The 23,339-nt window shown below is 41.9% G+C and overlaps 1 protein-coding gene across 2 annotated transcripts in view; it reads left to right on the top strand.

The window, feature by feature from the left end:
* The window catches only part of RBMS3 (RNA binding motif single stranded interacting protein 3), an 860,525-nt gene that overhangs the window by 762,970 nt on the left and 74,216 nt on the right, over positions 1-23,339 (top strand). For both annotated transcript variants that reach the window (XM_063125041.1, XM_063125049.1), the window contains 2 exons: positions 6,783-6,879; positions 8,476-8,526. In XM_063125041.1, coding sequence (XP_062981111.1) covers positions 6,783-6,879; positions 8,476-8,526 — 148 coding nt within the window. The remainder of the gene's footprint in view (positions 1-6,782; positions 6,880-8,475; positions 8,527-23,339) is intronic.

The following is a 23,339-nucleotide window of genomic DNA, read 5'->3' as shown; positions in this document are numbered from 1 at the left end:
GCATAAATGTAAAATCCCTAATACAGAAAAACCAGTCCAACAATGGTGGTCAATTTTTCCAGCATGCAGCAACAGATGCTTTAGCTGCGGTAAGTAAACACAATTACCAAATCATTTTTATTCATTTGTTGAAGGCAGCTCAGAAGAATTGCAACAGCATCCACTGATAAATAATAACTTGTAATTTCTTTAATTACACTTTAGGTTTCCTATCCAATACAGGTGGTAGTAGAATAAGAGTAAAACATATTAATAAAATCTGACTATATGTTCTCAGCTCCAACAATTTTCATTACTTAAATTGTAAACTGTGCTTATCTTATATGGAGTCAAATACCACTGGTATTTTATAATAGAATAGTTTTCCTTCATGTTTTGACTTAGTGTTGTCATTCCCAACTCAGTGGAGATATTACTGTGCAGGTCCTTTTCTACTTATTTTTAATGGAGCATTGTATCCAGTTTCAGTAATAGCTTAGATATTTTACTCACTAGACATTAGAATTTGCAGTAACTAGAATTTCATAGTCAGAGCTCCTTCTCCAACCTCCGTATTTTCTCCGTAACGATTAATTCATGATTGGATGTGAAAATATTTAAACCAAAGGAGTCTGAACCCGGTCATTATTATTTTTAGTATGGTCTTGGTTTTTTTAAATATCTTTGGGAGGTCTTTGTTTTTCCTCACTTTGGGTGCAAATAGTAACTGAAGTCACTTAGTACAATGAACAAAAATATTTGACTCATATTTGTCCCATATGAAACAACTACTTAATTCAATAATTTGACTTTTGCTGACTCGTAGCTCTCCTAAACAGAAAAAAATTAAATTAGATTCTATGGCTTGGATCCTTAGTTTTCACTCCATGAACAGAAGGGCCTTCCTTTCACATGAACAGATCCAAGCCACTATATGAAAAACCATCCAAAGAGATACACCAGGTGACAGCTTTTTAATATATTTTACCCAAACTTTATATATAGTTTTATACATGATCATTCTCGTGCTTTCCTTTATTCCTAGGTATCTTACTAGTCTATCATTCCAGCTATAATTATACTTAACCTTTACCTGATCTTTTAAAATTGTTTGTTATTGGTATATAATTACTGTTTCCTCTTTATTTAATTTAGATCCCTCTATTGAGCTCAAGTTTGTCATAAGTTGTTACATTTGTTGTAAGGATTGCATAGGTTTAGTAACTGTTAAAACTATGTGATCTGCATAGGTTCTTTGCCCATTAATATATTTGTTTGATCATTACCTATAAATTGATCAATTACTCTATTCAATTTTCTTGTCAAAATTATAGTCTATATTTTGCAATCCTCATCTTGTAGGGAAATTGGCCTGAATGATTCTACCTGAGAGTCATTTACCCCTTTTTAGTTATAAAAACAATTAGTTGTTTTTCAGAATTCAGGAATATTGTCTTCTGTAAACACTCATTGGTGGTATTAGTAAGAGGTATTATTAACAAATTATTACAATTTCTTATAATATTCTTCAGGGAGTCTGTCTGGAACTGGAATCTTATTATTTTTCAGACTATTAGCTGTCTTTTTTGTTGTTCATCTATTCATCTTCAACTTCATCTGTTGTTATTTGAATTTCCAATTAAAAGGGGGGAAGTTAAGGATACATGTATAAATTAAAATTTAATACATATAAAATTAGATTATTAATACTTTCAAAGAGCACTCCTTCACATTAACAGATAAACTGATGAAATGGCATATAAATCCCTTATTTTGGGAATACTTAAGTCAGCCCCCCTTTTTTTGGGAAAACTTTTGCTAAGTACTCAACAGCCTAGGTAGGTCCAAAAAAGTTTATGTTATTTGAACTGGAAAAGAGAGATTTAAAAAGATAAAGTTCCTTTGTTTCTATCTAAGGCACTAACAAATGTTTTTCTGTATACTTTTAGTGATTGGGCCACTGACAAAGACTAACAAGTTGAAATACGTATGGCCAGACTCTAATGAGCACTGTTTTCATTCCATCACTTTATCTGTTAATGTGTAGAAGTGCTCTTTGAAAGTATTAATAATTCAATTTTATATGTATTAAAATTTATATTTATACATATATCCTTAACTTTTTTCATTTAATTGTTTGTTTCTGGTTAAAGTTAGCACCTTGTTATTTGTGCCTGTTATTTGAATTTCTAACACTACTGTGCTGAAAATATAGTAGTGACCACATTTCCTAGGAATTGTGTTATCAAAAGATTTGACAGGTTATTTGCATACAGTAACATACTACCATTTTACTCCTTATAGTATTGAAAAACCATTGACTTTCTGATAGTTGGAACCAACAGTTTTTTTCCATTATTACCACTCCAAATTAGCTAGTTTCCAGTCAATTTTTGAGTAATAATAAGTGATTTGTCAATTTGTCTACAGTTTATAAGATTTCCTTTAAAATGTTTGTGAACAAGTTTTTTTTTAAAAAAAATAGGTTTTCCAGGTTTTTCATTTCTTTCCAGGCAGAGTAATCCTACCTAGCATTTATGACAAATGGTGGGCTGGCGGCGGGGGGGGGGGGGGGAGGAGCAACCACCACATCCATTGCTCTGCTGTTTCTCTGCAACCAGGGAGAGGGTGGGTGGGTAATTTTTCTGCTTTCTTATTTATTTATTTATTTATTTATTACATTTTTATACCGCCCAATAGCCGAAGCTCTCTGGGCGGTTCACAAAAATTAAAACCACAGTAAAACACCCAACAGTTTAAAACACAATTACGAAATACAGTATAAAAAGCGCAACCAGGATAAAACCACACAGCAAAGTTGATATAAGATTAAAATACAGAGTTAAAACAGTAAAATTTAAATTTAAGTTAAAATTAAGTGTTAAAATACTGAGTGAATAAAAAGGTCTTCAGCTGGCGACGAAAGCAGTACAGTGTAGGCGCCAGGCGGACCTCTCTGGGGAGCTCGTTCCACAACCGGGATGCCACAGCTGAGAAAGCCCTCCTCCTAGTAGCCACCTGCCTCACTTCCTTTGGCAGGGGCTCACGGAGAAGGGCCCCTGTAGATGATCTTAAGGTCCGGGTAGGTACATATGGGAGGAGGCGTTCCTTCAGATAACCTGGCCCCAAACCGTTTAGGGCTTTAAATGTCAATACCAGCACTTTGAATTGGGCCCGGACCTGGACTGGCAGCCAATGAAGTTGTAAAAGGACTGGCGTAATGTGCTTTCTTCCCATTGACTACAGCAAGAAGGAAGTAATTTGGACAGTTGCAGAGCTGGTGTAGTGTTGGGCCACTTCTGTGGGCAGTTCCACACACTCTCCCAACACAGTGTCCATCACACCATCAGTCGATCACCACTACTGGAACCTCTTCACTGGCTTAGGTTTCCACCATCATAACTTGGGATCTCTGGTGGCATAAGTGTTTCCTTGCTGGTGGACATCTTTCTCCACTGGTGGACGACCACTTGTGCCACTTCCTAAGGCCCTTCAGCCAGCCTCCTGTGAATTTTAGCACTGCAGCCTTAGTTTTTTATTTATTTATTTATTTATTTATTTATTTATTTATTAAAACATTTGTATCCCACCCTATTATCACTGGGATCTCAGGGCTTCTTTTAGTAATTTATTCAAAATGTTTAAAAACCATTGACCCTCATCCATCTATTGCTTAACAGAAATCCACTATTCCTAAAAGGAATATTTTCTCCTGTCAGATCCAAACCCAGAAATTTCCCTTATTTCCCATCTTCAGTATTTCTGGTTGTATAACCACTGTGACCTCAATATGTTTATCTTACGATTCAAAATAGTTACTATTTTATATTTTCTTCAAAATAACATTCTTTACAGAGTATCTAAAAATTTAACAAATACAATTCTAGCATATATATTTTTCTATAGGCTGTACCCTTGGCAACCACCAGGGTGCAGCATGGTAGTTCCTGACAAAGCTAGCTTGTCTCTCCCCTTGCCTCTCCCTTCACTCTTCTCTTGGGGGGGGGGGACATCCACTGTTGCCTAAGAGAGCTAGGGCATGTCTACACTATGGGAGGATCTCACAATATGCTGATCGCGAGATCTTCCGCCTCAATCCACATGGGCCGCGCAATGTTCCGGGCATTGCGCCTGTCACGGTGGCCATTTCTGTAAAAGAGAGAAGAGCTGGAGCACACTTGCGCTCCATCAAAAAAAAGGTTTAAAAAAAAAGCCCTGCTCCCCACCCTTGATGGCCCTGGACTCTTCCCGTCCCAGCGCCTTCCCTCTGATGACCTCCGCTACTTATGGAGAAGAGGAAGAAGCTGGGATGGGCAGCCACACCACCTGCGGTCCTTGGGATCGTCCTGAGACTGCGGGAAAAGCCGGGAAGAAAGAGCCTGCGGATATCCCGGGGAAATGGAGGGATCATCTATCCCTGCTCCAAGGATCCCCTATGCGTCATGAGGATGCACAGGGATGATCCTGGGACAATCCCTGGGATATCGACTAGTGTAGACATGCCCCTAGTTTGCCAGTCACCTTTTGCTGAATATGTATACAGACTTAACTTGGGAGTAAACCTCATCTATTTCAAAAGGACTTACTTCTGAACAGACATGCATAGGATTGCACTGTAAGTTTATTAATCCATGACCAAGTAATATATTATAATTAATAACTCCAATGCACATCTGTCAATATAATAAAGACTTTGAATTTCATTTTGGTTTCATTTGGTTAAGTTCAAGGCTTGTGTTAATTCCATCTATATAGCTCAGTTTATTAAGAGGCTCATATCAATACAACATGTCATGAGCAGAATTCCTCAAAACTATGATATTCTTCGTTATAATTAATAGCTCAGTAAATCAATAGCTCAGTAAATCAATAGCTCAGTTATTGAAATAGTTCAGTGCTTAATAAATCAGAATCTCCCTTGATTAATAATTATAGTTATAACTGATCAATGCCTGACTTCATTGAATAACTTAGTACTAATACATCCACATGGAATTTATTGTGTTACCCAGCAATGACTTATGTTACTTTTTAGTTCCAAAAGCAGTTGGTCAGAAGCACAACTCATCTGTCAGTAAATCCGGATTGTCACTCACCACTTCCCCAGTTCTAATACTGTCTAGAATATCTGGTCCACTTCACTTTTTCATATGCCAATCTTTCCTCTGTGCTCCCAAATGAATCTGTAACTGTGAGCTTAGGAATTGCACTTGACATGACCTTTGTTGCTACTGATGTTTTATGGGGGAGAATCAGAAAGTTCCCCTTCCATAAGAACTTGAGTTACAGTCCTCCCCACCCTTGTTTGGGGTGAGGCATCTTCAAAATCACAGGTGACTAGTTCAAATAGAAGTGACTTGCTGAACACCCATCACATTCTGTCTTCAGCCTCTCATGGATCTCTGATTTCTTTTAACAGGGGGCATGTCTACACTATACTTTTTTCTGGGGTCGTCCCGGGTTCATCCCTGTGTGTCCAAATGATGCACAGGGGATCCCAGGGTCAACCAAGGATGACCCCTCCATTTTCCCAGGATAACTACTTCCGCAGTTATCCTGATTTTTGCTGTGGTCCCAGCACCATCCTGAGGATCACAGCTGGTGTGGTTGCCCATCCCAGCTTCCCCCTTCCTCCCCGAGAGTAGCAAGGCCATGCACAGAGCTGTTGGGGGGGGGGCTCTGTGCCCTTTGGGGTGGGGGGCAGCAATTTTGCCATGCCAGGGATGCTGGGGGGGTTGGGCATGAGATTTTTTTACCTTATTTTTTTCACCATATGTGGGCGCGGCTCTTTTTAAATGAAAAAAATGACAGCTGTGACATATGTCCCACGGCTGTCAAGACACTGGGGGAGGATCATGGAAGCAGGTAACTCCATGATCCTCCCCCTCCCTCCCTCCCTCTACACCCACAGCTGTAGACATGCCCAGGTTTACTGCTGTGCAATGTGGAGTTAATGTCATCAAAAGCAGTGATGGAAAGCATAATCTAATATCTGTTCCCTTATAAAGAATGTTCTAATGGTTAGATTGTTGTAGTTATTGGTCTTTATCTGATGTAAATCTATCAAGCTAGGGCATCCTCTACCCCAAGGTTAGCCAATCCAGTATCCTCCAGGTGTTTTGGATAAAAGCTCCTATAATTCCTGATCATTGGTCATGCTAGCTGGGAATGATGGGAGTCATAGTCCAAAACATCTGGAGGACACCAGTTTGCCTCCCCCTGCTCTATACTCTTCATATTTCAAACATACCTACCCTTTTTCTTTTCTACAAAGGTACTGTGTGTAATCTGAATACAAGGATTGTGAACCACAGGCTAGAAATACAATCTTGTGACAACCTTTAAAAATTCCAGAACCGAAAGTCATAGTATTGAGGTTACCATGGCTGAGATAGATATGAATTACAGAGTTTGCAGGTCTCAGTTCTATTTATAGCTTATAGATTTTAGCTGGCATCTGACCTTGAGGTTACTAGAAGTCTGATTAAAACCGTTTAATAAAAGGAACTTTTTCTGTTCTCTCAACACCTTAGCCACAATCCAAAGAACCAGCACATTAAAAAAAAATGGGTTGGATTCAAATTTAGTCAGACTTGGAGTAAACCCACTGAAATCAATGGGACTTATTAGTTCTGACTTAATTTAGTATGACTGAATCTAGAGCCAGCCCATTGCTTTGGAAAGACAGGAGCATGATTAATTTGCAGGGATCCCCCTATGTCTTTGGTTGGCTGTGAAACAGTTCATTGCAACATGTCAGCCCATTACTTCAAGAATCTTCCTTTTTGTTTTTTTGTTTGCAGATTTTATTCCTCACCGTACAGTATTGCTACAAACCGCATGATTCCACAGACATCTATCACGCCATTCATTGCTGCTTCCCCTGTCTCCACATATCAGGTATGTTTGAATTGCATGCGCTTCATATATCCCTAAATCAGTGAAGGATAAATTAATATAGAGAACACTACTACGCATATATTAACACTTTAGTCGTATTATTATGTAAGCTGTTTTGTGGGCACTGAAAAAGGATGTTTGCTTAAGATTTCCAGTATGTTTCTGAGTCTACTCTAGAACTATCATGCATTTGTCATAGTTCAATCAGTGCCCCTTTTTACCCCTAAGGATTATCTCAGGAAAATGGAGGGGTCGTCCCTGCCTGCTCCCAAGATCCCCTGTGTGTCATTTGCATGCACAGGAACAATCCCGGGATATAGGGCTGGTGTAGACATGTCCAGTGTTTCACATATATCTTTTAATTTTAATTTTCAGACAATACTATCAAAAGTTTATCATCCTTACATTTTAATGGGTAGAATTTTGTATTAATGTGCTTTGTTCTCCACCATGTTTTAACTTTTTTCTCAGTATTTGTTACATTTTTTCCAATAAGAGGTGTTTTTAAACTTTTCTTTACAAGTGGCTGGCAAGCTAATACTACACTAATACTTACATTGCAACAAACATAACCAAGGGTTCACTTTTTAAAAAGAGCAAGAGCTGAGCAACAATAAATAACTGGAAACTACATTTTGCTAAACACATGTACTTTAGAGTCCAAGACTATTGTGGTCTTTTAGCAAGGTAATTTGTGCTTTAAAATCCATGACTACTGTGGTAATTTGCCCCCCCAAAATAGTTAAATATTTGCAGTGACAAATTCTATTTCTGCTTAAAATAAGCAATCTACATATCCTCAGGAGAAAACATGTCACTAGAATTAAGACTCATGCCCGTGAAAAAGAAACAAGTGTTGGATTTTAACTCAGTTCTTACTTCTTCATGAGAGTTCATCCATATGATAACTAACACCTTTCAGATAATTTAAAGTGAATACTATATATTACATTACCCTCAAGTAGTTTTACCCTTTAGTCCTCTGACATGTTTCTCCACTGTTGTACATGTCTGTCTATACTATTCCTTCATAAATACTATCAGCACAAGACGGAATATGCTCTCTTCACTATGTTTACCCACATGATAGAATTAGCAAAATGAGCATTTTAAATTGTGTCCAGTAACAGGCATGAAGCCAGTAGAGCTGTTTTAGAATTACCAAGATGTTTTCTGATCAATCAGCCCTGGTTAGTAGTCTAGCTGCTGTATTCTGAACCAACTGCAGTTTCTAAGTAGCCTTCAAAGGGTGCTTTATGTTCTACATCTTGCAAAATCTATCCTGGATATTACAGATATTAGATATATCAGCTAGCTGGTCCACATATACCTAGGTCCACATATACCTTTGAATTCATAATTGAAGCCATGCAGTTATGTTCTATAATGAAAAGTCTCTGGTGAAAATCTGATAAATATTATTCCCAAACTCTTTAACTTTATTAACATCTAATATTATGACAGAAACAGAAACATTCTCCAAACTGGAGCACCAAGTTCTCTATCTGTCCTATTTTTAATCAAAGCAAAGTTGTTGCTGTTTTATTGTTGCTTTTTTTTTACTATTATGTTAATATAATACTTTCTGATACACAGGTTCAGAGTACTTCATGGATGCCTCATCCGTCATATGTTATGCAACCAACAGTAAGTGAACATACTCTCTCACTTTTTTTGTTTAGTTGGAAATTAATTGAGATTTTAAAAACTGAAATGAGGGATAAAGTGAAACTGACAGATTTCCCCATCCCTGGTTCCATGTTCAGTCCCTGCAATGTTGAGTTAAAAGGATCAAGTAAGTGAACGGGAAAACAAGTGATGGCAAAAAAAAAAATCTGCTTGGAGACTCTGGAGAGCTGTAGACTGTCAGAGTAGACAGTACTTGGCTAGATGAATCAATGGTTTGATAAAGCAGCTTCCTATTTTCAGGGGTTGCCTGAACTTCTGCACTTTGCTGCCAAATGGTAAGGAAAATGTTACCACACATCAGGTACAGGCAGTGGAGGCTGGTGGCTCCGATGTCAGAGGGGAAGTGAATCTGCTCTGGGTTTCAATCAGAACTATAAAGGAGCTCTTCAAGATGCTGAATCTATTTTGGGGATTGGGTTCACCATGAGGCTCATCACCTTGGATAGCATCTTTAAAGTTCTGACTGAATCCCAGAGTGTCCCACTATGACAGCAGATCTACCAGCCTCCACTGGGTACAGCTGTATGCTAAATTCATAACCACCATACATTTACATTCAGGGATTCTTGGTAACAGGTTCCTGTACTCCCATTGCTAGTAACATAGTTTTGCTCAGCTGGACATTTAAGCAGATCAGTACCCATAAAAAAATAGGGACAAAATTATGTGACGTTTTTTGCGATCATCTCTGGGTAGTCCATTGTTTGGAGTGTGCCCTCTAAGTTGACCCTTAAAACCCCCACTCTGTTATTTATGTTAGCAAAGAGATCAGGACAATTCCCAAGTGGATTCCAGATGACAACTGTGCTGAAGACGTCTTCATTCTGGAAATGCCCATTTGCACTGAAAGATTATGTTAGGGATGCGTTTAGGAGGGGTTTGTGTTCTTCTTTAATGATGGTAAGGGAATTGCAAAGTAAATTACATTTTGCTTAGTCTATGAATCATTGCATTAGGGAGAGCAAGAAAATTACACTCCTGTGTATTCTCAGTTGCCAGGATGAGCACATATGCTGCCACTCTTGTTAAAAAAAAATTATTTCTTAAAAAAAAACAAAGAGCTTTTTAGAGTTGATGGAAACAGCAGAGGAAGAGATCTTACTGAATTGCTGAAATATTCAAAAGGATAGCAGAGGTGATTCTCTGCTGATTTGGATCTACTATGATTTGGTTGGATGACCACTACTTTGATAAGTGCTCTCTATGGGTGATTTAAAAAAAGAAGTCCGTATCAGCTAAGGAAAAAGAAATCAAAACTATAGTATTATCACAACATCATCAAAAAGAGTATATAAATACCACTTATAAGATAATGGGAAAGATTTATTGTGATGTGGTATTGGGATTATTAGGTTGGAGCCAGGAAGCTTCAGCTGGTCAAGCATTTGTGATATCCCCCCCCCCCAAAAAAGCTTTTTGAAATATACATTATTCTTTATCAAGCTTACGCCCAAACTCACTTTTAGCTTTGGATCTTGTGCTCTGCCTTAGCTTTGGTTCTGGCATACAACCAGCATGACACAGGATAAACACAATGGTTTACAGCAGCCTTCCCCAACCTGGGGCTCTCCAGATGTTGTGGATTTCAACTCCTCCAGCAGGACCAATGGTCAGGAATTCTGGGAGATTAAGTCCAAAACATCTGGAGGGCACCAGGTTGGGGAGGGCTGGCTTACAAAAAAAAAAGGCAATCAGGTGCCAGATGAAAATCATCTGAAGCCTTGATTGTTTCTCTGTTTTAGTTTTCAACAGCTCCTCAGAAGTGGCTCAGTTCCAATGTATTGAGTATGCAAAGTCACACACTTATTCCGCTGGACAATTTTTGCCTGTTTGATTCGGAGAGACAGGAGACTGATAGGAATGTGCAAAGAGAGGGTTTTTTGAAGCCTCAGCTCTTTTCTCAGCATAAGCATTTGGCATTGTCATAATCGTTTTATTTTTTAAGATGCCCATCTGCTAATATATGTTTTGGTAGCAAGTTTTGCTGTGCATGAAATTGAGGGAATGGCATTTAGTGACTAGAGGTAAATATGTGTAGAATAGACATAATAGCCTCAGCTACATGCAGTAATACCCTAATCCTGATTTGTAGCAACTTAGCTCATCCGCCAGTGTTGCTCGCTGAGTATGATTTTAAGACCTTTTAAGTGGTCTCATCGTGTTATAAAGACAGCTGAAATTACCTATATAAATTCCTGCCAGTAAATCTGCATGCAAGAGCCATTTATTTCCTTAAGAGCAATAGGAGAAGAGATCAACACTTTAAACCATATACCACCCACATTGATACTCCCCTGTGGGTTTACAGGTAGAAGTGAAATACATTCTATGGCATTTCTTGTGCTCTAGAATTATGACTCACATGTAAGAAGAAGAAGAAGTCTCACACAGTAATGAAACAAGGAGATTTCTTTTGCGTCTGAGCAGTCAGCACTCTGGCAAAATGCAAAATACACAGGATTTTACAAGAGAAATCCAAGCTTCTCTTGATCTCTCTCAGAGAGCCTTTGACTGGAGCTCACTTAGGGTGACCATATGAAAAGGAGGACAGGGCTCCTGTATCTTTAACAGTAATGTAGAAAAGGGAATTTCAGCAGGTGTCAATTGAAGAGGGTGAAATTCCTTCTTCATCACAACAGTTAAAGCTGCAGAAGCCCTGCCCTCTTTTGTATCTGGCCACTCTGCTATAGCTAGTGTAGCTTTAACTGTTGTGATGAAGAGGGAATTTCACCCTCTTCAATTGACACCTGCTGAAATTCCCTTTTCTACATTACTGTTAAAGATACAGGAGCCCTGTCCTCCTTTTCATATGGTCACCCTAGCTCACTGTCATATTGGCAATGTTTGGATATGATTGATTGTAGTGATCATCTACTCTACATAGTCACATAATGTCACACTGGAACCTAGGCCATAGCTAGATGGGGGCAAAATCCCAGGGTGAGCCCCGGGATCGGCCCTGTGCATTCACATGATGCACAGGGGATCCCGGGATAAGGGAACTGGGCCCTTTAGGCCCAGTTTTTCTGTGGTCTCGGGTTGAGCCCGAGACCGTGGAACATGTGGCCAGGTGGCTCCTCACGTGGAGCCATGAGCCGTGCACAGGGTGGGGTGGGGTGAGCAGGGAAAATAATTTTAAAAAACTAAACCTTACCTTTTGCACATGAGCACTCGTGTGCATCTTCTCCTTTAAGAAAACAAAAAAATGGCAGTGCAACGCCTCTCCTTCTTCCAAGACCGTTGAACACCATGTGTAAATAGAGGGGGATCTCGCGATAAAAACATTGCGAGAACTTCACCCCTCTGTCGTGCAATAACAGGTAGGTCTAGCTAAGGCCCTAGTTAATGATAAAATAGTACAATTTCAGTTCCCTCAGTATTATATATAAAACTATTCTAAGCTCCCAATATACTTTATATTTAGAAATAAAAATGATGGTCTCTATGTTGCTTCAAGTTCTGCTGCTTCATGTTGCATATTTTGTGTAGGAAATTATGATGCAATGTTTTTGGTATATTACGTTCATTTCAGTTTCGAATGTTACCTCTCTCGATAAGAAAAAATCAGTGCAAGAAAACTGTTGTTTCTTTTAGTATTTAAAAGGTTACACGAGGATGAAACTGTCCTTACTTTTCAATATTTGCAATCATAAACAGTAATTTATGTGCACTTTGCATTTTTATTGTGTACATCTGAATACTTCTGTGGGTGGGGAATTTTGTTTTGTTTGTAGGAATACAAACAAATTTTGATTTGTTTGTATATTTTCCTACTTTTTAAGGACCACAATTTTAGCTAATGCATGTAATTCATACCTTTACAACTCCTCATTTTGGAGAATTTTCTCCTTGGGGTGTGGAACAGGATTTCTACATATCTTCTTAAATGTAGACAGTTGTTGAGGGGTCTTTCTTTTTATTTATTTTTAATACACCCCTGGCATTTTCAAGAGCCCAGGAGTAGTTCTTCCTGAATACTTATTGGAGAAGGAGAGGTCAGTTGGTCTCCAATAGGCATTCACTAAGAACTGGTGGGCTCCTCCAAAAGCCAAGTGGAAGGGTTTGTTTGTTTGTTTGTTTGTTTTAAAAAACTAAAAAATAGGAAGAAGGCCCCTCAGCAATTGGCTACACTTAAAAAAAGGTATGGGGAAATCCTGTCCCACCTCCTCAAAAAGAAATTTCTCTGAATTTTCCCCTTCCTGCGAAAGAGGCAGAAAAAACAATGCCTCTTTTGCAGGAAGAGAGAAAGTCCCCCAAAATAGGGGGCAAGAGTTGTCCCAGCACTAATTTTTATTCCTTTGAAAATGACCTTACTAAAACTTCTAAGGCTAAAGACTTAAATACTCGACTGGTGCCAAAGCTCAGCTGAGCAATCTTCCAGTATTTCTTGAGGCAGAAAATCAAGCACTGCCACTTTGATAACTCTGATAATTGAGATAGTAATTGGCAATGCCTCCCTGGGACTAACATGTCAGATTGAGGTCACGTCAGTGTCCCCCGGGTGCTAATTTGTTAGATCATCCACATACAGTTCAAATCAGAAACTGTCCAGAATCTGCAATATACAATCTATCCAAGGATGAGGTCACATGGTTGGTTAACTTAGACCCAATTCCCACTACTAGTTTCTCCATGTTAATGTGATTATGCATAGCAGATGCATGAAGGATAGTTGAGCCAGGCTTTCCATGGAGGTAAGAAGCAGTCTAGCAGCTGTGATTGCAAAAATGGCAATTGACACTTATGTGCAGAACTTGATTAACATGGGAGGAGCCATAGCCGAGTGATCATTGGCAGTTGCTGGGGAACATGGGCAGGAGGGTCCTGTTGCACCCATATCCTGCTTGTGGGTTCCTGGTCGACAACTAGTTGGCTACTGTATGAACAGAGAGCTGGACTAGATGGTCCAGCATGGCTCTTCTTATGATAGAGCACATGCTACAGAAGGCCCAGTTCAATCAATGTTTTTTTTCTAGTTAAAAATAATTAGAAAGCAAATGATGTAGAAGTCCTCTGCCAAAGACCCCAAGATCCAATGCCAATCAGAGGAGATAATACTGAGTTAAAAGAACAAATAGTCTAAGCTGTGTTCTTTTGTGCAAGATTTTCAGTCTGCAGTTGGTTACCTACGTATGCAAACATGTTCCACTCAGCCATGGAAACCCACTGGATGACTTTGGGCCAGTCACAGACTCTCAGACCAGCCCACCTCACAGGGTTGTTGTTGTTGTTGTGAGAGGAGGATGATTATGTACTCTGCCTTGGGTTCCTTGGAGGGGAAAAGGCAGGATATAAATGCAATAATAAATAAATAGAATTATGGTATAAATAATCTTCCTCCTCTCTATTTTATCCTCACAATAACAACCCTGTGTGGTAGGTTGGACTGAGAATCAGTGTATGGCCCAAAGTCACCCCATGAGCTTCCATGGCTGAGTGGGGACTAGAACCCGGATCTCCAGATTCCCAGTCCAACATTCTAGCCACTACACCACACTGGCTCTCAGTGGTGATTGACAAATACCATTCATATGTATCCCATCTGATCTTTCTTCCTGCTTTTATTTGATGCGCTAGCATTAGAGAGGACAGAATGAGCTATTATATAGTTTCATAATAGCAGCTCCACACAAATCATCAACAGTCATGAATGCACATTGCCATGTAGGGAACCGGTATTTCTATTACATTCACTAATCACTTGAACTAGATCCAACTGTGGGTCCAATCACCACTCTATTTGTATGCTCAAGTGTCAACATTTGGGGGGAAACTGGCAGCAGGACGTAAAAATATTGAGTAACCTATCAAGTCCTGCTGAAATTTCTCCCACTTTTAATTCAATAATAAAGGTTGCAACATCTAATATAATCTAAGAATCGGCTAAGGCAAGCCCACATTCTGGCACTGTTTAACTTAAAATATAGCATTACTGTAAATAAGGAAGTGATTATATTATAAGCGAGGAAATTATAAGGAAGCAATTTTAAACGTGACACAAATAAAAACCCATTGCTTTCAGTTCAAAATCATGGCTCAAACTATACAGAGCACTTGTCATTTGTTCTCTATTTTGTTCTTTCAAGAGTAGTAGTTAAAAGTAGTGCTGGACTGAAATCTGCCCACTATTTTCGAGAACTTTCTCTTTCCATTCAAAAGGGGCCTTGTTTTTTCTCCCTCTTTCACGCGCGAGGGGGGGGATAATTCAGAGAATTTTCTCCTTGGGGATGGGGACAGGATTTCCACATACCTTTTAAAGTGTAGCTAGTTGTTGAGAGCCCTTCTTTTTCTGTTTTTTTAAAAAACCACCCCTTTCCTTCAGCATTTGGAGGAGCCCAGCAGTTTTTACATCATGTGACCACTCACTCTCCAATAAGCATCCAGTAAACACTCTTCGGCTCCTGAAAAGGCCGGGGGTGTTTTTTTAAAAAAATAGAAAGAAAGACCCCTCAACAGCTGGCTACATTTAAAAAGATATGTAGAAATCCTGTTCCCCTCCCCAAGGAGAAAATTCTCAGCTCTCCCAGCCTCTTTCACCCAAATTTTCTTTTTGCCCCACCCCCCATGAAATGCCAAAAATGGAATGGTCAACATTTTCGGCACAGCACGAGTTAAAAGGTTACTTTTCAGTCTATTGTTGTTGAAGTCTCCTTTTAAGATGCTTGCCACGCTTGGGATAGGACACCTTCAATCATAGTGGTATCTTCCTTGTTAGTCTGGTGGGTCTATTTTTGCGAGGTTTTTATTCATGAAACTCATGAATTCTGGAGGGACGGTGTAAAAGCCGGAACGGAATGGAACAGGCCGGAACAGCCCCATTATATTAAAAAAACATACCAAAAACAGTGGCATGTGTTAGCAACACTTGAGAACAATATTTTAGGACTAAAACCATTGCAATATTATATCACTATTAACCCCAAAACTCCCAAAACGACGTCCGGAACAGAATGGGATGGCCGGAACGGCCACTACTGAACAAGCGATATCAACCAAACTCACCAGTCATGCATACCTCCATGGCAGGGATGCAATAAGCCACAAAAGTTGCCCCGAAACCACGTTCAGATACCCGTTCCGGGCAAAAACGCATATTGCGCAAAACGGGCCGTAACGGCAGCTTCCCAATGAGGAAAGTCAACCAAACTCACCAGATGCACATAACTAGGTGGGACAAATATAGAAAGCTCCAAAAGTTGCCCCGAAACCACGTTCAGATACCCGTTCCGGGCAAAAACGTGTATTGCGCAAAAACGGCCATAACGGCAGCTTCCCAATGAGGTAAGTGAACCAAACTCACCAGATGCACTTGACAAGGTGGGGCAAATATAGAAAGCTCCAAAAGTTGCCCCCAAACCACGTTCAGATACCCGTTCCGGGCAAAAAAGTGTATTGCGCAAAATGGGCCGTAACGGCAGCTTCCCAATGAGGTAAGTGAACCAAACTCACCAGATGCACATGACAAGGTGGGGCAAATATAGAAAGCTCCAAAAGTTGCCCCGAAACCACGTTCAAATACCCGTTCCGGGCAAAAACGCGTATTGCGCAAAACGGGCCGTAACGGCAGCTTCCCAATGAGGTAAGTGAACCAAACTCACCAGATGCACATGACAAGGTGAGACAAATATAGAAAGCTCCAAAAGTTGCCCCGAAACCACGTTCAGATACCCGTTCCGGGCAAAAACGCGTATTGCGCAAAAACGGCCGGAACGGCAGCTTCCCAATGAGGTAAGTCAACCAAACTCACCAGATGCACATGACAAGGTGGGACAAATATAGAAAGCTCCAAAAGTTGCCTCAAAACCACGTTCAGATACCCGTTCCGGGCAAAAAAGTGTATTGCGCAAAAAGGGCCGTAACGGCAGCTTCCCAATGAGGTAAGTCAACCAAACTCACCAGATGCACATGACAAGGTGGGACAAATATAGAAAGCTCCAAAAGTTGCCCCGAAACCACGTTCAGATACCCGTTCCGGGCAAAAACGTGTATTGCGCAAAAACGGCCGTAACGGCAGCTTCCCAATGAGATAAGTGAGCCAAACTCACCAGATGCACATGACAAGGTGGGACAAATATAGAAAGCTCCAAAAGTTGCCCCGAAACCACGTTCAGATACCCGTTACGGGCAAAAACCCATATTGCGCAAAACGGGCCGTAACGGCAGCTTCCCAATGAGGAAAGTCAACCAAACTCACCAGATGCACATGACAAGGTGGGACAAATATAGAAAGCTCCAAAAGTTGCCCCGAAACCACGTTCAGATACCCGTTCCGGGCAAAAACGCGTATTGCGCAAAATGGGCCGTAACGGCAGCTTCCCAATGGAGTAAGTGAACCAAACTCACCAGATTCACATAACTAGGTGGGGCAAATATAGAAAGCTCCAAAAGTTGCCCCGAAACCACGTTCAGATACCCGTTCCGGGCAAAAACGCGTATTGCGCAAAAAGGGCCGTAACGGCAGTTTCCCAATGAGATAAGTGAACCAAACTCACCAGATACACATAACTAGGTGGGACAAATATAGAAAGCTCCAAAAGTTGCCCCGAAACCACGTTCAGATACCTGTTCCAGGCAAAAAACCATACTGCTCAAAACGGGCCGTAACGGCAGCTTCCCAATGAGGAAAGTCAACCAAACTCACCAGATACACATAACTAGGTGGGACAAATATAGAAAGCTCCAAAAGTTGCCCCGAAACCACGTTCAGATACCCGTTCCAGGCAAAAACCCATACTGCTCAAAACGGGCCGTAACGGCAGCTTCCCAATGAGGAAAGTCAACCAAACTCACCAGATGCACATAACTAGGTGGGACAAATATAGAAAGCTCCAAAAGTTGCCCCGAAACCACGTTCAGATACCCGTTCCGGGCAAAAACGTGTATTGCGCAAAATGGGCCATAACGGCAGCTTCCCAATGAGGTAAGTGAACCAAACTCACCAGATGCACTTGACAAGGTGGGGCAAATATAGAAAGCTCCAAAAGTTGCCTCAAAACCATGTTCAGATACCCGTTCCGGGCAAAAACGCGTATTGCGCAAAAACGGCCGTAACGGCAGCTTCCCAATGGAGTAAGTGAACCAAACTCACCAGATTCACATGACAAGGTGGGACAAATATAGAAAGCTCCAAAAGTTGCCCCGAAACCACGTTCAGATACCCGTTCCGGGCAAAAACGCGTATTGCGCAAAAACGGCCGTAACGGCAGCTTCCCAATGAGATAAGTGAGCCAAACTCACCAGATGCACATGACAAGGTGGGGCAAATATAGAAAGCTCCAAAAGTTGCCCCGAAACCACGTTCAGATACCCGTTCCGGGCAAAAACGCGTATTGCGCAAAACGGGCTGTAACGGCAGCTTCCCAATGGAGTAAGTGAACCAAACTCACCAGATTCACATGACAAGGTGGGACAAATATAGAAAGCTCCAAAAGTTGCCCCGAAACCACGTTCAGATACCCGTTCCGGGCAAAAACGCGTATTGCGCAAAAACGGCCGTAACGGCAGCTTCCCAATGAGATAAGTGAGCCAAACTCACCAGATGCACATGACAAGGTGGGGCAAATATAGAAAGCTCCAAAAGTTGCCCCGAAACCACGTTCAGATACCCGTTCCGGGCAAAAACGCGTATTGCGCAAAACGGGCCGTAACGGCAGCTTCCCAATGAGATAAGTGAACCAAACTCACCAGATTCACATAACTAGGTGGGGAAAATATAGAAAGCTCCAAAAGTTGCCCCGAAACCACGTTCAGATAACCGTTCTGGGCAAAAACGCGTATTGCGCAAAACGGCCGTAACGGCAGCTTCCCAATGAGGTAAGTGAACCAAACTCACCAGATGCACATGACTAGGTGGGACAAATATAGAAAGCTCCAAAAGTTGCCCCGAAACCACGTTCAGATACCCGTTCCGGGCAAAAACGCGTATTGCGCAAAAACGGCCGTAACGGCAGCTTCCCAATGAGATAAGTGAACCAAACTCACCAGATACACATAACTAGGTGGGGCAAATATAGAAAGCTCCAAAAGTTGCCCCGAAACCACGTTCAGATACCCGTTCCGGGCAAAAACGCGTATTGCGCAAAACGGGCCGTAACGGCAGCTTCCCAATGAGGTAAGTGAACCAAACTCACCAGATTCACATGACTAGGTGGGGCAAATATAGAAAGCTCCAAAAGTAGCACCGAAACCACGTTCAGATACCCGTTCCGGGCAAAAACGCGTATTGCGCAAAAACGGCCGTAACGGCAGCTTCCCAATGAGGTAAGTCAACCAAACTCACCATACGCACATTAATAGGTGGGACAGCAATTCAATAGTCCTGTTTCTAGAAAATCACCGAAAGGAGCATTCTCTACAATCCAGTTCTTGTCTTCAGCAATACAACAGTATTACACTTCATCTTGGTCTTTGTGCTTAATGGGTGATCAGTGCAAGAAACCCAAAAAGGACACCATGGTTCTGTGCGAGGGAGCATGTCAGGACTGGTACCATCTCTCTTGCCTTGAGATAAATCAAGCTTCTCGTGGTATATTCAAATGTCCAAAGTGTTGTGAGAAATGAATAATCTACACTGTAGGCAAAAATTTATGTTAACAGGTGCTATATGTTAGCATTTACATTTACACACACATACACACACACACAAACAGAGAGAGAGAGAGAGAGAGAGAGAGAGAGAGAGAGAGAGAGAGTATATATAGATAGATATTATGTACATTGTTTTTGTTCTTACTGTTTGTGGTTATTTTTCTTGTATTCATGTTGTCATAAAGAATATGACTAAAGAAGCGTATATGTTAATAAAGCTTCAGAACATCACAGCCAATGACAATGGGTTATACTGAATCAAACAAATGGTCAACCTAGCTCCCTCTTATTCACATGGGGCTAACCTATTCAAAACACCTAACATACAATTAAAAATTGTGTGATTGGCTTTTAAACATAAATTCCATGTTTGGGGAGGGGAGGGGTACCTGTCAAGATTGTGGAATGTGGGCATTAACGCTTTGTCTCCTGGTGTGATAAGGGTGACCAGATGACCCGGAAAACCCGGGGGACCTCTGGAAAAATGGAGATCTCCAGGGCAACCGGGACTGGCACCCAATTTCCTGGGGGAAAGGGCTGAGGGGGAAGGCCTCCATCAGCCCTGGAAGGGGTTGGGGGCCACGTTTTTGGACTTCCTGGAATGCAGCCTCCAGTACTCCCATGGCAATCCTCAAAAGACCTGGGCTTTTTTGACAGAACATTTATATCCCACCCGCCACCCAGAAACGCATGGTGAACTACAATGGCCTTTCCCAATTTTGTAATAACCCTGTGGGAGAAGTTAGGTTGAAAGATGTGAATAGCCACAGGTCATTGTAAGCTTCATGATGGAATGAGACAGGCCAACTCCAACAATGCCATCATAGACTGATATTTTAAGCACACTATCAAACCACATGACAACTATGGGCTTCTGTAGGAAACCATCTTTGCAGAACTTCACTCTGGATTCTGAGAAAGTTTATTAAATGTTCCAGTTAGTACAATGAAAGTAGTTTATTTGATTGCATTCACACACATAGAAGTTGCCTTTCGAGGCAATTTCCCGACAATAGATAGTGCCTCATTTTCCTCACCCATAATTTTCTTTTCCAGCTAATTTTGGGAATATGAACTATGGCCCGGAATGGGTAACAGAACCTGACTTTCATGGAAATTTCAGAGGTTATTATATCTGTCCCACCTAGTAATGCGCATCTGATGAGTTTGGTTGACTTACCTCATTGGAAAGCTGCCGTTACGGCCCGTTTTGAGCAATATGGGTTTTTGCCCGGAACGGGTATCTGAACGTGGTTTCGGGGCAACTTTTGGAGCTTTCTATATTTGCCCCACCTAGTTATGTGAATCTGGTGAGTTTGGTTCACTTACCTCATTGGGAAGCTGCCGTTACGGCCGTTTTTGCGCAATACGCGTTTTTGCCCGGAACGGGTATCTGAACGTGGTTTCGGGGCAACTTTTGGAGCTTTCTATATTTGTCCCACCTAGTTATGTGTATCTGGTGAGTTTGGTTCACTTATCTCATTGGGAAACTGCCGTTACGGCCCGTTTTGCGCAATACGCGTTTTTGCCCGGAACGAGTATCTGAACGTGGTTTCGGGGCAACTTTTGGAGCTTTCTATATTTGTCCCACCTTGTCATGTGCATCTGGTGAGTTTGGTTCACTTACCTCATTGGGAAGCTGCCGTTACGGCCCGTTTTGCGCAATACGCGTTTTTGCCCGGAACGGGTATCTGAACGTGGTTTCGGGGCAACTTTTGGAGCTTTCTATATTTGTCCCACCTTGTCATGTGTATCTGGTGAGTTTGGTTCACTTATCTCATTGGGAAACTGCCGTTACGGCCCGTTTTGCGCAATATGCGTTTTTGCCCGGAACGGGTATCTGAACGTGGTTTCGGGGCAACTTTTGGAGCTTTCTATATTTGTCCCACCTTGTCATGTGCATCTGGTGAGTTCGGTTGACTTATCTCATTGGGAAACTGCCGTTACGGCCCGTTTTGCGCAATACGCGTTTTTGCCCGGAACGAGTATCTGAACGTGGTTTCGGGGCAACTTTTGGAGCTTTCTATATTTGTCCCACCTTGTCATGTGCATCTGGTGAGTTTGGTTCACTTACCTCATTGGGAAGCTGCCGTTACGGCCCGTTTTGCGCAATATGCGTTTTTGCCCGGAACGGGTATCTGAACGTGGTTTCGGGGCAACTTTTGGAGCTTTCTATATTTGTCCCACCTTGTCATGTGTATCTGGTGAGTTTGGTTCACTTATCTCATTGGGAAGCTGCCGTTACGGCCCGTTTTGCGCAATATGCGTTTTTGCCCGGAACGAGTATCTGAACGTGGTTTCGGGGCAACTTTTGGAGCTTTCTATATTTGTCCCACCTTGTCATGTGCATCTGGTGAGTTTGGTTCACTTACCTCATTGGGAAGCTGCCGTTACGGCCCGTTTTGCGCAATATGCGTTTTTGCCCGGAACGGGTATCTGAACGTGGTTTCGGGGCAACTTTTGGAGCTTTCTATATTTGTCCCACCTTGTCATGTGTATCTGGTGAGTTTGGTTCACTTATCTCATTGGGAAACTGCCGTTACGGCCCGTTTTGCGCAATACGCGTTTTTGCCCGGAACGAGTATCTGAACGTGGTTTCGGGGCAACTTTTGGAGCTTTCTATATTTGTCCCACCTTGTCATGTGCATCTGGTGAGTTTGGTTCACTTACCTCATTGGGAAGCTGCCGTTACGGCCCGTTTTGCGCAATATGCGTTTTTGCCCGGAACGGGTATCTGAACGTGGTTTCGGGGCAACTTTTGGAGCTTTCTATATTTGTCCCACCTTGTCATGTGCATCTGGTGAGTTCGGTTGACTTACCTCATTGGGAAGCTGCCGTTACGGCCGTTTTTGCGCAATACGCGTTTTTGCCCGGAACGGGTATCTGAACGTGGTTTCGGGGCAACTTTTGGAGCTTTCTATATTTGTCCCACCTTGTCAAGTGCATCTGGTGAGTTCGGTTGACTTACCTCATTGGGAAGCTGCCGTTACGGCCGTTTTTGCGCAATACGCGTTTTTGCCCGGAACGGGCATCTGAACGTGGTTTCGGGGCAACTTTTGGAGCTTTCTATATTTGCCCCACCTTGTCAAGTGCATCTGGTGAGTTTGGTTCACTTACCTCATTGGGAAGCTGCCGTTATGGCCCATTTTGCGCAATACACGTTTTTGCCCGGAACGGGTATCTGAACGTGGTTTCGGGGCAACTTTTGGAGCTTTCTATATTTGTCCCACCTAGTTATGTGCATCTGGTGAGTTTGGTTGACTTTCCTCATTGGGAAGCTGCCGTTACGGCCCGTTTTGAGCAATATGGGTTTTTGCCTGGAACGGGTATCTGAACGTGGTTTCGGGGCAACTTTTGGAGCTTTCTATATTTGCCCCACCTAGTTATGTGAATCTGGTGAGTTTGGTTCACTTACCTCATTGGGAAGCTGCCGTTACGGCCCTTTTTGCGCAATACGCGTTTTTGCCCGGAACGGGTATCTGAATGTGGTTTCGGGGCAACTTTTGGAGCTTTCTATATTTGTCCCACCTAGTTATGTGTATCTGGTGAGTTTGGTTCACTTATCTCATTGGGAAACTGCCGTTACGGCCCGTTTTGCGCAATACGCGTTTTTGCCCGGAACGAGTATCTGAACGTGGTTTCGGGGCAACTTTTGGAGCTTTCTATATTTGTCCCACCTTGTCATGTGCATCTGGTGAGTTTGGTTCACTTACCTCATTGGGAAGCTGCCGTTACGGCCCGTTTTTGCGCAATATGCGTTTTTGCCCGGAACGGGTATCTGAACGTGGTTTCGGGGCAACTTTTGGAGCTTTCTATATTTGTCCCACCTAGTCATGTGCATCTGGTGAGTTCGGTTGACTTACCTCATTGGGAAGCTGCCGTTACGGCCGTTTTTGCGCAATACGCGTTTTTGCCCGGAACGGGTATCTGAACGTGGTTTCGGGGCAACTTTTGGAGCTTTCTATATTTGCCCCACCTTGTCAAGTGCATCTGGTGAGTTTGGTTCACTTACCTCATTGGGAAGCTGCCGTTATGGCCCATTTTGCGCAATACACGTTTTTGCCCGGAACGGGTATCTGAACGTGGTTTCGGGGCAACTTTTGGAGCTTTCTATATTTGTCCCACCTAGTTATGTGCATCTGGTGAGTTTGGTTGACTTTCCTCATTGGGAAGCTGCCGTTACG

This window comes from Elgaria multicarinata, chromosome 1 (genome assembly GCF_023053635.1).
Source record: "Elgaria multicarinata webbii isolate HBS135686 ecotype San Diego chromosome 1, rElgMul1.1.pri, whole genome shotgun sequence".
In the NCBI taxonomy this organism is placed as follows: domain Eukaryota; kingdom Metazoa; phylum Chordata; class Lepidosauria; order Squamata; family Anguidae; genus Elgaria; species Elgaria multicarinata.
This window is presented reverse-complemented; position numbering and strand designations above follow the sequence as displayed.